Raw genomic sequence first — 15,540 nt, forward strand, 5'->3', positions numbered from 1 at the left:
TTTTCAGTCACCATCCTGGATCACCTTGTAGTTTATACAGGTGAGATGGCAGCAAATGCCCTGTCTTTACAACAGGTACAACAGGTGAAACTACCCCTGTCTTTTTGTGTTCAGACTTCAGCATTCTCAGAGTAGACAGGACATAATAAAGCATATGTGTGAAACATAATTCAAATAATAATAAAAAAAACCATATCAGTCACATTAATGTATTTTCCAGCTCAGGGGAATTAAAGGAAATAAATTGGCAAATACATGAGCCAAAGAGGCAGGATTACACCATGCAAATTTCATTTAGCCCAGCAGAGGCATGAGGAATAATAAGGAAGACTGGCAACATAGAGTGACTGGGATAACTAGGGCAGGCAAATAGGCAAAAATAGGGCAACATCTTTATGCAGTTCAGACGGAAGTGGGCACTGTGAGATCAAGGCTGAGATTGGGACACACAAGATTAAATAAAACATTACATCTAACATCCATCTGGTCTGAGTGCACATTGTCAAAAAGAGATGTCAGCAGGTCACGTATTATGTCAGTGCCTTAGGAGCACGCTTCTGAAAGACTCACCTCAGAAATAAGGGGGAATTAAGTATTAAATTACTCAGTTTTAGATAAACTGGGGTAGCCACCCACAATTAAAAGGAGGAAGGAGAAGAAGGTGACTTTAAAATGTGCACTTTTTCCTCTATCTTTTGAGATGGTCATTTTTTAACGAGTACCAAGCAAAGGCAGGTGGGGGGAATGTGTTTGTTTTCACACAAGTTTTGCCATGGAAACAAAGCGTTCTTGGCTCCTTTACGTTTCCCCCAGGCTGAGAGCCATTAGGACTGTGTTGATACTCCCAGTCATCTATCAAATAATAATAATGTGACAAGAGGTAGCCATCTGAATCGGGTCAATTGTGCCAAAGTGTCAGCACATGCGGCTGTCTTCCAGCGCCACCAAATGTAAGCCAGCTCATGCCAATATATGACTGCCAGATTTGTCTCCAATCGCGGGGAGCAAACGTGACGCTATTTGGGCTGAGAATCACTTCCCGTTCATGAGAATTTGAGCCAGAATCTCATTGGGAATCAGCCTAAATTTGAAATTATTCCAATGCGCTCTTTCATCACAAATCTGGCATGAGTTTGACCAGGTGGGCCAAGTCGTTTTGGCTACCTAAATTCTGTGATCCCTTGCCTTTTTCCTGCAAAGTCAGAGGTGCTGAAGCTGATGCACAGCAGCCTGAGAGCCAGTATTCAGCTCCTTGTCCAACACTGCAGAAGGGCTTGCCCAGAAGTTATATTACCTGGGGGGCCATCGGAGTATAGCTCCCTGTAGCACCCACTCTGAAGCTGATGAAATGTACAGACAGTAAAGCACCTGAAATTCCTAAAATATTTCCTCCTCTCACCCCCTCTCTGTGCTGTAAGGTCGGGGTACTGAGGATAGATGAAGACAAATCTGTGAGCCCCGGCTTCTGTCCAGGCTGGCTGAGCTGGGGGGGTTGAAGAGGGAGTGGTGCTGGTGGTTATTTTGGGAGGGTATATCAGCAAGCATCCCCTCCTGTACAGAGTACTTGAGAGTGACAAGGCAAGTGTTGAATACAAGGGAGGATGGATACACATACACACACCACACGCTTTTGCCCCTTCTCACCCTCCCGAGTGCCCCCCCCCCCGACACAGCATTCCAGTGTAAGCAGATGAAAGCCAGCCACCTCCTGTCTCCTCGTGGGTGGAGTGACTTTGCCGTGGTCACAGAGAGACAGAAGCCTCACGCGCACTCATTGATCCTCGCAGAGTTCGAGGAACCGAAGAAGGGGAGAGCGACTCATACACCCTCACACACACAGCAGGCTGTGAGCTGGGATGGTGGCGGAGGAGATAGTGGTCTCCCTCTCAGGAGGAGCCCCGTGGGGCTTCAGGCTGCAGGGAGGAGCAGAGCAGCAAAAGCCTCTACAGGTGGCCAAGGTATAGTGGAGCCTATACTGTATATATTTATATATATTTGTATATGTGTGTGTGCAGTATGTTGCAGACAGGACTTATTGCCTCGGTGGTAACATGAGCAGATGGGTTTAATAGAGACTGCAGCTGTTAATTGAGGTCTGAGGCCTCGGTTGTCAGTCTTGTGGTTCACTATGTTTGTAATTCCACCTTTTGCCAGAAACTTTATAGTCGAAATAAAATCATAAAAAATAAATCAGTCGCTCATTGCACTGGTGTCATTAACATTGCTGGTAATTGGAGGATTGTCCAGGGCTGTAAAATGATTAAATACAAGTACTCTTGTCAGTCAACCTACTTCACATACTTGTACTTTTGTTCATACACTCTACTCTCTTTTGTTGTTTGTTTTCAACTAGTTTTAGAAGAGGATGAATGATGGACAAAGTCATACTTAAAAGCTTATAATTAGGATATCGATCAGGATGTCTTTTCATATTAAACTTGTGTATTCAAGTAATTATCACCCCAAAAAGTGCCACTTTCTGTTACTTGAGTAGCTCTGACCATGCTTCAAGCAGCAGCATCTTTTAGGTAATATTTACAATTTTAGACAGTACAGTTTTCCTACATTCAATTGGCCACAGCCTCAATTTCTCCGTCCCCTGCTGTGATCGAATTTGGTTTGCGGGTCAGAGAACAGCGTGAACATGTTTGGGGGTTGATCATGGCTCGGGTTTCAGTCCTGCATCCTGACAGCAAATCATACAGTACTCAAGATTAGCACAAGTTTCTATCAAATAGGTGAATGTACAGTACGTGTGTTTGCATGCGTGTTACACTGACATTGCGTTTGTACTCATCTGTAGTTGTGCACATGAATGCTTCTACAAAGATATGTCATTTCCACATATTCATGAGATCAATTTAAGCCCATTAATATTCTTTTTTTTTTTTTTATCCCAGTTTGGTTTCTCTAAAGTCTTTTCATGTCTGCGTTTATATTTGCTGACAGACCAGAATGTTGTCTGTAATAAGAAAAGCTATTCTGGAGAGGAGGAATGTGACCTGGCTCTCACTGATGTTAAAAGTTGGCCAGTCGCTCATATCTGTCATAACCTCTGATCCAAGATGGAGGCAGGGTGGCTCTGGTGCCAAAGGCCTGTCTTTATCAAGGATTTTCATACAGATAAGGTCACCTTTAATGAGGGTTTGATCAGCGTGTTTTTCCTCTTGTTGGTGTGTGTTTGTGTGTAACCTGTTGTTTGTGTGTGTGTGTGTGTGTGTGTGTGTGTGGGGTTGGGCATACCTCAGATAAGCCTGGTTGGGAATGGAGCTCCAACTGGAGGATCAGAATAGCTCATTTAAGAGGAGCTGGAGGCTGAACATGGAAAATAGCCTCTTGTTCACACACAAACACACACAGAACCACACACACTCACACTTAGATTTCTCTGTCTCCTGAAGAGTTTAAACATAATTAATTTTTTTTTTCACGTATCACACTGGCTCCTGTCTTCCTTCATCTGCCGAGGAATGTGGTTGATTTTCCTGCTAGGTTTTATTTTGGGTATGTAAGGAACATATGCTGAATGACAGGCATGCCCCTTGGTCCAGAGTAGTGATGCAGCTGTTCAGGGCCCCTCTGTCGTGATGTTCACTTGTGCTGTGTGTGTGTGTGTGTGTGTGTACATGTGTGTGTACATTCGTAGGAGTAGGAGATAGATACAGCAGCTTGTCCTTGCATGTGTTCGTGTGACGGTGAGATGGGATTATTGGGTCAAGAGACACTGATAAAGGGAAATACTGTGTCCTCTTTAGAGTTGAAGTAGGTGCTAGAACACACTCAACATTTTTTACCTTCAGCAGCGATAAGGTGTTCGTATTAGTGTCAGGAGAGAGAGGGGGAGGGGCCTTATCTTCTTCTTTTAGAGGAGACTGAAATCTAGTGGACAAGAATACTTCCCATCTTTCCCATCTATCACCCACCCACCCCCCACAGTCATACTTCCTGAAGGGTCCTATGACATCATCTCTCAGCGACCTCCAGGAACAGCTGCATGACTTCATGGGTTATTCTGACACAGGGACAGTGAGAGCTGCCAGCGGAGGAGAGCTGCCTGAGCACTGTTCAACAAGTCGCAGAACTTTTTTTTAAATTGAAGTTAAAGTTTAGAATAAAATCCCAAAATGTTGTTTATATCAGGACAATGTGGGTGTGGTTTGATCACATCTGACTGACAGTGGTCTGATTCAATGTTGCTAAATCCTTATTTGTGCACAGAGACATCATCTTCCTGTTGAGACCTGCCCTCTTCAAACTAACAGGGATATACCAGCATTGACAATAACCGTGATAACTGTGATCAATAAATTAAATATTGATATTGTGTTAATAATACACATATGATAATTTTGTTACGTCAGATCATCTGGTTGCCTTTTCACTAAGTGTTCTTTTTGTACGTGTTTGTGCTGTTGTGGTTACAGACTTTCTCTCCGCCCCCTGCACTTGTATTGGAGTCTAATTCATTTGCCAAAAAAAACACAATACATTTTTGGCAAATTTTCTTAGGATATCGTGATAATATCGTCATCATGATTCATCATTTTGTGGCCATGATAATCTTGTAGTGACAATCTGATATCATGACAGCCGTACTTAAAACCAGTGAGGAGAGCACAGAGAAAAAGCACATCTCATGTTAAACACTGTGTATAAAACTGTTCAAACACGACCCCCATCACTCATAGATAGAATCTGATTAAGAAAATGTGTTTTTCATGGCATTTTAAATCACTGTGTGTAGCGATGATGCGATTATAGCATTTCTTTCATGGTGTGCAGAAAACCAGAGCAGTGTATTGGTTGCTTTCAGCCAATTATTGATTGAGGGATGGATACTACAACAAGGAGTCTGAACAATACCAGGTGATAACAAGACTTCTCAGGAAGGAGATTGTTAAAAGAGGTCACAGGCCCAAAAGGCTTGGAGCCACTGGTCTAAAGAGTTAAACAGGAAATGGAAGGTGAAGATTAGGTGGGAAACTGGACAATGTTTTGTCAAATAAGTGTATTAACTGTGCTTTTATGTATTAATGTGTTATTAACCTCTTCCCTCTCTGCAGGTACGCAGGCGCAGCAAAGCCTGCCGAGCTGGACTCAAGGAGCATGATGAGCTGGTTGCCATTGACGACCATATGTGTGCAGAGCTCAGTCATGCTCAGGCCATGAGCCTCATAGATGCACAGAGTGCGACACTCAGCCTGAGGGTTAAAAGGTCGGAGCGCTGACTTACAGACACACACGTGTACAGTTCAGCTGTTACATGAATCCGCGTGATACTAACTGACACACCTTTTTCATTCTGTATGTTTCCAGGGCCCCCTCTGGATTCCACTCCTCATCTTACTCTGGTCGCTCTGCATCGCCCCGCTCCTCCATGAGGGTCCTGTCTCCCCCCGCGGGGCCCTTGCCTCCCCACTGTCCCAGAGGCATCACCTCCCCCCCAGACAGTGAGGCCTACTACGGAGAAACAGACAGTGACGCAGACACACAGTCGCACACTCACCGCCGCCAGCGCCGCACACCTCCTCATGCGCGCTCACCTGCTCGCTATGACAACCAAGAAGAGGAGGAGACCTCAGAGATGAGTGGGTAAGAGACAGAGACCTGAAATCTTTTATCAGTTTTTCTAAAAAGCTGAAACATCACGCTGATAATGACAATCTCTGCTGCGTTCTCTCATTGACCTCAGGTATGAGAGCGCCACAGATGCAGGGGTTTCCACGCAGGGGCAGTGGGATGGCCAGTGTCTTGTGGGCGTCCCTCGCAGAGAGCTAATCTACCAGCCCCTCCAGACAGAGTGGATCACTCCAGCACACACCCCACACACTCTGACCCCTCACACCCTCACCCCGACCCCTGATCAGGGGTTGGTGGAAGCGGAGGGAGAAGGTGACAGCGGCTTCCAGGAGGCGGGGGGCTGCATTGGGTTGACCTGCCCACCCCTGGTGTCTCCTGAACGGGCAAAAGAGGCGCTGATGTTGGGCTCCAGTAAACAGCTGGTACCCATGGTGGGACCACAGCAGACCCCTGTCAGTGATGAGCTATCCACCACCTACATGGACAAAGCACGGCAAGCCAGTGAGTATATATCTTCATAAAAAACTACAGCACACATAAAGGTATTAGAGTTTTAAAAACTAAAACCAGAGATAACAAGAAATGGGAATAAATTCTTACATACAAACATACATTGTCCTAGTTCAGAAGAAATGGCACCATTCAGAAACAGTAGAAGCTACTGTGATCTTATTTGGGTATGGTAATTGTTCCAGATATCATAAAAATAATATATAACTGATATTACAAAGCTAATTGGAGTCCTTCACAGTAAGCCACAGATATTTTTATCAATTACACCCATCAAAAAATTACAGTCTGGATACTGGAGGTGTGAGTTTGTTCAGTTGTATCTGATGAGTTGCATCCATCAAGTTTAAGGATATGAAACCAAAATCAGGAAGATCTCTAGTTTCTCATGCTAATGCAGCTATTTCTTCTTGACCATAGTGTTTCTGCTTTTTCATTTAAATTCCAAATATCCCCCTGGTGTCTCCAAAATGCCTCCTCTGCAGTTTGGCTCAAATCCTCAGCTAGATTGCCCTCTAGTGGTTGTATTGTGTAACTGGAGCTTACATTTACAGGCTGGTGGTGATAGGGTGAGATATACCAGATACTTACAGAGGAAGCCCCCCCCCTGCTGCCCCCACCCCTTCTCCGTCCCTTGAAACAGCATCTCTTCTGTCAGTATTCTGGGTATTTGCCTCACTGACTGTATTTATAGGCACTGAAACTTCTGATTGACAGATTGGACGCATCTCTGACTTAGGCCCACAGGCCACACAGCTGAATATGTGGTGTATGAGTGTGCGTGATTCTGTGGTTGCGTGTCGGGTGTGCACAGTAAGGTTTACGTCAGTGAAATGTCAATGACTCCAGCGCTGCAACTATTAACTGATTCACTGTTTAGTCAGTCAAGAGATAATTAATCATCTAACAAGAGAAATGACAAACATTGTCATGTTCCAGCTTCTCTAATGTGAAGATTTGCTGCTTTTCTCTCATTTATATAATTGAAAAGTGAATATTTTGGGGTTTTTGATGGTTGGCCGTCCCCTGTGGGTCTGGGAAGCAATTTTCAATACTTTCTGACATTTAATAGGTCAAACTATAAATCGACCCAACTGAAAAATAGAGGACAAAGGTTTGTGAGACGGATCTTAGATGATTACTGGGTAAGAAAATAAGAGAAATTATAATTTTTTTGCTTGTTTCTTTTAAAATAATTTATAGATTTATCTTAATAAGGTTACATTTCAGCAAGAGGTCGCAAATAGACATTGCTTTGCATTAAGGGGCCACAAGCTAAAATACTTGGGAACCATTGGATGAAAATAATTACTGTCGTATACCGAGGTGTCATTTTAAAGCAATAGTTGGGGAATATGCTCATTTGTTTTAGAGTTAGCTGGGAAGACTGATACCACTGTTCTAACTGTAGCGTTACTATGCAGCTATAATCTGGAGGAAATTAGTTTATAATCTAAGACTGGGAACAGGGGGAAACAGCTAGCCTGGCTCGGTCCAAAGGTAACAAATCTAATGACAAATCTAGTAATTAAAGCTCACTATTAAACATGTTATATCTAATGTCTTTAATCTGTACAAAAAGTGAAGCGCATTAGCATTAGTCGTTTTATGAAGGACTACGTTTCAATCCTATCATCTAACTCATCAAGAAAGCAAATCAGTGTGTTTTGACCCATTTCTTTAAACTCATACAGTCGTATTGACCTTGTCTGGTTAACTTATCTCAACAGGGCACTTGTGATCACAGCTGCTCACACTGAGTAGCTGACCTGTGATATGAGTGACCGTTGCAGTAATGAGGGATCTGTCCTCTGGTACAAGAAGCTGAAAGTCTAAATGACTTACGTTGGGGCTTTACTATAGAATGAATGATGACTGAGGTGTCCAGGGACCTGCCCTTTCTCACATTACACACAGACACACACAGAAAGTCACACACAAACATTGCCTTTGGGCTTTGGATGTGGGATTGTTAGTTCTGCTGCTGCTGAGTTGTGTGTCTGTGTGTGCATTGGTTGTTAGGTATGAGGTGTCATCAGCAGAGAACGGCACATCAGCAAAGAGTTATGACCGCACTTCCCTCTATAACCTATAATTGGCTTTATGAACTCATACACACACAAACACACACATATACACACACTCAATGACACTGCTGGTGAGGGGTCTTCCTGTCCGTGTGTGTGTGTGTGTGTGTGTGTGAGACAGAGACTGGACAGGTGTTTGATGCCTGTCAGACAGACAGGAATAGGGGGTTGACATCATGTGTTGGTTTGGGTTGCTGGACGGAGACAAAGGTCTTTACATGGGCTGTGCCCTGAGAGAAGAGCTGGAAGACAGAGACCGAACGGCTCCCCACTCAGAGCAGAACCGAACACTGCGAGGGTGTGTGTGGGAGGGTCTGAGGGAGGTTAAGGACGCGCACGCACAATCACAGATTGTGAGATGAGGGACCTCACATCTCTCTCAGGTTCAGACGCAGGTGGACACACAGTCCCACACACTGTGTACGCAGGTATGTGCACGTAACTTTCACTTCCATGCAGGTTTCTGTCACATTAGAGGAGATGCACATCAGTGTTTTCTATTTCAGATTAAGAGGAGTTACCTCATTTTTGTGTCATGTCAACACCAAAGAATCAATGTTATTTGTCATTGTTATACTCAACGGACTTGACTGATGATCCTGGTGTTGAAATTATTCTGATGTGAGGACGAGTTGGTCACTCTACCTGTGGCTGTGCATCTCATTTTGTGGTTTATAGACAAATTACATAAGCTGATGTTTTATCAACTCGGTGAAGCTATTTTACTTACTATGGGTCAGACACATAATGCAAAAGTGACAAATTATGACCAAAGTTATTAAGTATTTATTGTTATTTTTAGCCATGCTTGCAGTTTGGCTCTGTTGACACCAATGTCTATCTCTAGGTGCAGACAGTAATATCTCCACAGCTACTGGGTGGATTAGAATAAAAATTCTAACAGACATTCATGGTCCCCAGGGGGTGAATCCTAATGACTTTGGTGATCCGCTCAATTTTCCACAACTGCTACCAGCTGGTTGACATTTTTGTTTTGTATTGACATGACAATAGCATGACAGCTATTGGATGGATCGCTGTAAGATTTTCAGTCATGTCCCCCTCAGGATGGATCGTAATAACTTTGGTGATCCCTTAATCTTTCCTCTAGCACCATCAGAATCTTAATTTGTGTAAGAGTTTGGTTTATGACCAAATACCCACAAAACCAGCGTCATTCTGACCAGCCTCAGCTGTTGTTTGCATTTAGAGCTGAGATGTATCAGCATTTAGGCCTCGCATAATGCTAGCATGGTTGTAGAGGACTTCTCTCCTTTGAGCCTTGTTATATCAAGTCTTGGAGGGTGGCATTAGTTAGCGGAAATAAGAATGTGTGAACTTCGTAACAGTTACAACAAGTTTACTGGGATTATTGTTTGTTATGACTTGGTAAGCTTGACAGTATCCGACTATAGTTACGTAGTGAGGTGAGCCAAGACACTAAAAAGACTCAAATAGCCTTGAACTAAACAGAGAGGCACAAATGTGCACATGTTGGCATGCACACGTGCACACACACACACACACACACACACACACACACACATGCACACACTCGCACAAACAGCATTTGTCCAAGAGAGACACTCTGATCTAACCTTCCCGGAGCGTCATTGACTCAACTCTGGAGAGCAGCAGGAATTCTTTGTTCTAAATCCACAACACACACTCCTGTCTGTCACTGCTAATCCTCAATGCAGCTCCTCACTGTGATAATACTGTATAAATCAAGCTCTGCTCACAGTCAGTGAGGGCTATCACACTGTTCACTGTTTTGTTTCCGTTATTTCTCGCCTGTGCCTTGTTATGTGTTCATCAAACATCCCATTACCGGTCCTCTCCTTTGTTTCTTATCTGTTTCAGCGCATTTATTTTGGTCTCTCTCTCTTTCCTCTTCCTGTCTTGCAGAGTTGCAGCGTGGGGAGAGTTTGGTGGAGAAACAGGTCAAAGAAGCCCGAACTAAATGCCGCTCTATTGCCTCTTTGCTGACTGATGCCCCTAACCCCAACTCCAAAGGGGTGCTTATGTTCAAGAAACGCCGGCAGAGGGCCAAGAAGTACACACTGACCTGCTTCGGCAAAGCTGAGGGAGACAGAGGAGGGGATACAGAAGGTGAGACAGGAGGAGAGACAGAGGAGGAAGGAGGAAGTTCCATCCTAAGTGGCTCAGAAGTTGATGAAGAGGGATTCTCAACATCATTCGATCCCACTTGGGATAGTGGTTATCTAGACGTATTGGACAGGAGAAGCTCTGCCTGCCCGTCAACCACGCCAACTACTCCAACAACACCAACAAGCAATCACAGCCCCGGGCTGGACATCTCAGCCTATCAGACTCCAGGACTTGTGACCCCAGTCAAACAAAGCCCAGGGTTGGAGGTCTCAGGGCTGGAGAACTCAGCCTATCAGGGTTCAAGGCTGGAGAGTGGCATCACGAAGCAGCCAATCAGTAACCACGCTGCACACATGTCTCCTCCAGCTGTGGCTCTGACCAATGGGGGGTCAGTAGCTGTTAGTCGGGCAAATGTTGTTCTGAGCCCACCGTCTCAGACACCCCTTCCAAGTCAAAACGGGCAACATGGCAACTCTAATCCTGGTCCTAACCCTAATCTTAGTCCCAGCCCAATCACAGACTCAGACCATCACCTGAACGCCAACTTCAGTCCCAGTTCAGGTGTTCTGAACCGCACCGCACGCCCCTTCACCCCTGGCCCTACCCCTCCTCACACTTCTGTGACCTCAGTGATGTTTCGCCCTCCCCAACCCAAACCCACAGCCATAACCATGGCGACCAAACCTGTGACAGCTGTCTCCATGGTGACTATCTCACCCACTCGCCATCCATCAGGGCCGGATGCGAGGAGAGCGGTGTCTAGCACCTCTCTGTACATCCCTCCAAGAAATAACAACAGCAACACTCATCCCTCTGTTAACTCCCCCCCCTCGGCTCTCTCACCTCCCTCCTCCCTGTCTTTCTCCCAGCCCCCTGCAAACCCACACATGTTTTCTCCTCAGTCTGCCGTCCATGCTTCCCCCTCCACCCCGTTCTCTCCTTCTGCAGCTCAAGGTCCTGCGGTCTGTCCATCACCTGCTCAACCCTTCTCCCCTCCAGCTCCACTGTCATTTCCCTCTCCTCCTGCTCCTACTTACACACCTCCCTCCACCTTCATTTCTGCTCCCCCCATCTCCCCACCACATCCCCCTGATCCGAATCAGGTCTCCTTCCATGTCCAGCCCAGCCATCCTCCTCCTCCCATTCAGCCTCCTCCATCTCCATCCGTCCATCCTTACATCAACACGACAGGTGCAGTGACTCCCAGCCACAATGCTGTCATGGCAACTGCATCACCTCCCCAGGCTCCTGCTGCTGATTCACTTGCGACACGTGAGCAGCGCATCTCTGTTCCCGCCGCCCGCACTGGCATCCTCAACGATGCCCGTCGTCGTAGCAACAAGAAGCCAATGTTTAGTGCAGTCCAGAACAAAGATGTTTCTCCAAATCCAGACTTGCTGTCAATAATCCAGAACATGGACGACCGCTTTGGGAGAACCCCGGGTGCTGAATCTGGAGTTGCACCCAGCGGAGAGGCTGGGCATGAGTCAGGGCCTGAGGAGGACTGGCTGAGGCTGGGGGCAGAGGCCTGCAACTTCATGCAGGCTCAGCGAGGACCCAGGCCACCCCCTGTAGCTCCCAAACCGCAAACCCCTCAGGTGCCACAGCTGGCGGGGAAGGGAGGTCAGCTGTTTGCCCGCAGACAAAACCGGATGGATCGGTACATTGTGGAGAGATCCCCTTCTGTTGCTGCAACACCTTACTCTCCTGCCCAGACAAGGGAACCGTCACCTACACCTTCTCTCCCTGCTACCTGGAAGTACTCCTCCAGCATCCGTGCTCCACCACCCATCAACTACAACCCCCTCCTCTCCCCCTCCTGCCCTCTGAAGGCCCAGAAGAAGCCTGAAGTGAAAAAGTCTGGGCCAGCTGGATCTAAGGGACAGAAGGGGGGCATGAAGGCTGTGGACATTATGAGCCACCAGCCCTACCAGCTGAACTCCTCCCTGTTCAGCTATGGGGGCGGGGTTCCCCAGGACACCTCCACCTACAAGCAGCAGCAGCAGCAGCAACAGCAGCGAGGAATGACAGGTGGTCCTCAGAAAACAGCACGAGTATATGAGGTGAAGCGCTTCTCCACGCCTCCTCCGACAGCCACAGGGCCTGCCCTCAAAGTCCTCGTCCCTCGATCAGCTACAACACTTGGAGAACCGCTGTGGCACTCTGATGCCACATCTCCTCCACCCACAATTACTCCTGCCCCCTACCAACCCTATCAGCCCCAACCCCAACCTTACCAACCTCAGTGGGCCACAGCCCCTCTCTCTCCCCCAGTTCCTCCTGCCCCTAATGCCCTGCTTCCTCATCTCCCCACCTTCTCCTCTGCTTCTGCTCCAAACCCAGTCCAGCCCCCTACTTTCTCCCATCTTCAGGCCCCCAACACCGCACAGGCCAACAGAGCATTTAAGAGTGCTCCAGATCTGAGCCCCCTGGGTCCCACTGGTGCCTCTCAGCCGGCAACCAGCAGCACTCCCACCAGGGTACCCAGGCCCAGATTCAGCACTTCCAACCTGGGTCTACAACCTTGTGTGTGGCGCCCTGGATCCACTATGCACTAAACAGATTCTCATGTGGACATAAGAAACCAGGGCTCTCTGGGAACAGAGAGCCACTTTTTTTTCTTTTTTTAAACTCCATGTGTTTTTAGAGTTGTAATATTGTTATTCAAGGCTGCAGCTTGGGGTTTTATCAGCCACATTTTATCACAAGATCTGCTTGGATCAGCCACATATGTAGCACATTTTATCACTAACATTTAATCTGGTTTGCTGCTTTATCCAATGCATTTGCTTATTGTTAAAGGGAACACTGTGTTTTGCAAAGGAAATGTGGTGTGGAAACCTGAGAAAGGTTAAAAAAAATGGAGAACAACTGCAGATTGAAAGGACAGGAAGAGATGCTGGGAAAATAAAGTTGTGTAAATATTGTATTGAACGATTCAAGAATTAAGTTTAAACATAAAAAAGAAGAACAGAGGATGTGAAAAGACAAGACTGTTGTAAGAGAGATAGAGTTGAAGATGGGGAAAAAGATGAAAAGGCACTGATGAAGTGACATTATAGAAACAATGTCTGATGAGATTTGACCTATAGCTTCACAACCTGTAAACATCCTGTAGTACCTGTTGCCATCCCACAATATCATAACAGAAAAGTTGAAGTACTAAGAAATCCCCCTTTGTAACATATAGTCTAAGGATTTGTGTTTGATGATTCTGAGTGACTTTTTTTTTTAGTTGCACTCTGCAGCAGTGTGTGCTTTTGTTTTCTGTAGTTTTTCACAGCTGTAACGAAGAGGGGGGGGAAAGCCTCTTACAGTAGACTTGATTTCTGATCTGCTGATATGGAACAAGAGAGTTATAAACGTGTCTGTTTAGCTGTGATTCTTTTACACAGGAACATGCAGCTGAATAAAAATAGACATGACTCACCTCAGCTGTCACTCTGTTTCTTCCTCTGTCACCCACGTCACCACCGGCTCCCAGTATCTCCCCTCTCCCAATAGTTTTTTTTTTTTTTTTTTTTTTTACCCTTTTCTCTCATTCAGGCATTTGGTGACTAGAATAACAGCTTAATTGTTCTCTCAGGATTTAAAGAACAGTCTTCAAAAGCGATAGTTTGGGCACGAAGAAAATGTTTTTTTTTTTTTAACTTTCACCACATGGAGGCACTGTAGGATTTGAGATTCAGACACAGTTTATGCTGTCCTTCCTTGTCCCACGGCACATTTTACATTGGTAAAATGTCAGTAACAGTAGTACAAATCTGTTGGGGAAAATATATATGGTTTTCACTTTATATCCTATCTTTTTGTATCTTTAAGTCTACATCCTAGCTATAAACACAGTGTGTTTAGTGATCCAGAGAAAAAAAAAATTCAAGTATATACATCTCTTTGCTAATTCTTCTATTTTACAACATCTGATCAGTGTAGTTGAAAACGTTGTGGTTGTATTGTTGGCCTACATTTCAGAGCAGTTTAACGACTGATGGATCAACTGAGCCAACTGATGGGTTCGGAGCTGTGAAACCCAACCGTGCCCACAGAAAGGGATCTAACCTTTGACCCTTGACTGGGATCCAGTGACAGACGGGGCTAACTTTAGCAGCTAACTTTAGTTCTATTCAGGTCCACTGGTAAGCTTAGCTGCTGTGGTAGTGGACGGTACAACACACACACACACACACACACAAAAAGTCCCCCAGTTTGTGGCATTTTTTCTACAAACTAGGTCACTGGATTTTAGAAACACATAAAAGCTGTAGCTGCACTTACAGTAATGACTGAAGTGGCTCTTTTAACTCTTGGCCATATTACCAAATGAATTCTGCCATTCTCCTCTTTTGGTCTCTCTCCATCTCTGATAATTCCTCTCTCACTCAACTGCACCACACACACACAGCTCATTTCACCTATTTTTGGAACCGATAATCTCCAGCTATTTGGCCCGGTGCTAAACTCTTAATTCTAATGGCTTTTTTACAATGTGATTGTGGGTGGAGGGGAATTGCTACCTCGTACATCCTGTCTCCTCTCACTGCTCAGCCAGAGAGGATCTTTCCTTACGCCGTCTTTCTGGGTCAACAGATGCGAGTGTTTGGGATCAAGGGTCAGGGTTTAGGGGCAGGTCAGATCACGCACAAATAGTGGCCATCCTCAGTCTCGTTTTGTCTGATTATTTTAGGGTCGTTATTTTTTTTAAATTATTTTCTGATTCATTGTTAAATTCATAGGTAATTTTTACAGAGCCATGAGCTTGACAATAAACCTACACCCATGGAGTCAGATTCCTTGACTCTAGCATCACCGTGACAATGTGGTTGGATTGGACGGCTTGTCAGGAAATTTGGTGCAGACATTCATGTCGTCCACAGGACGAATCATCACTTAGCATTTCATCAAATTCAAATTTTCACCTGACACTTCGCTTTATGATCGAATACCTGACAAACTTGGTTGAAAGTTAAAAGCACAAGACAGATGAGGAACTGACTGACAGCCGGATACAGGTGTAACCGCTGCCAGAAACGAACCAGGAATGAAGCTGCTAATCATTTCCCAAGGTTTGCCAGGTGCAGGAGGATGTACAAAGAGACTGCGAGAGGGGGAAGGAAGCACAGCAACAAAAGCAAAAACGCCCTCAGGCTCATACAAACCAAGAGACAGGGGAAGAAGGTAACTGCTGGAAAGATGTTGTCTGTTCTCTTGTGTTGTTTGTCATGTTCCCTGGCAGCTGGATCGTTGGGGACAA

The 15,540-nt window shown here is 45.5% G+C and overlaps 1 protein-coding gene across 1 annotated transcript; it reads left to right on the forward strand.

Moving 5' to 3' along the window:
• The first annotated feature begins 1,736 nt into the window (after positions 1–1,736).
• LOC139608500 (synaptopodin 2-like protein) lies at positions 1,737–13,719 on the forward strand. The gene is made up of 5 exons (XM_071462335.1): positions 1,737–1,958; positions 5,064–5,215; positions 5,317–5,592; positions 5,693–6,081; positions 10,086–13,719. Exons 1-5 carry the CDS (start codon positions 1,857–1,859, stop codon positions 12,845–12,847), a joined length of 3,681 nt encoding a protein of 1,226 aa, XP_071318436.1. The 5' UTR covers positions 1,737–1,856; the 3' UTR covers positions 12,848–13,719.
• Positions 13,720–15,540: the final 1,821 nt, after the last annotated feature.

Source organism: Trachinotus anak, unplaced genomic scaffold, assembly GCF_046630095.1.
Source record: "Trachinotus anak isolate AG129_WGS33_773 ecotype Australia unplaced genomic scaffold, CSIRO_AGI_Tana_v1 ptg000025l, whole genome shotgun sequence".
Taxonomy (NCBI): Eukaryota; Metazoa; Chordata; class Actinopteri; order Carangiformes; family Carangidae; genus Trachinotus; species Trachinotus anak.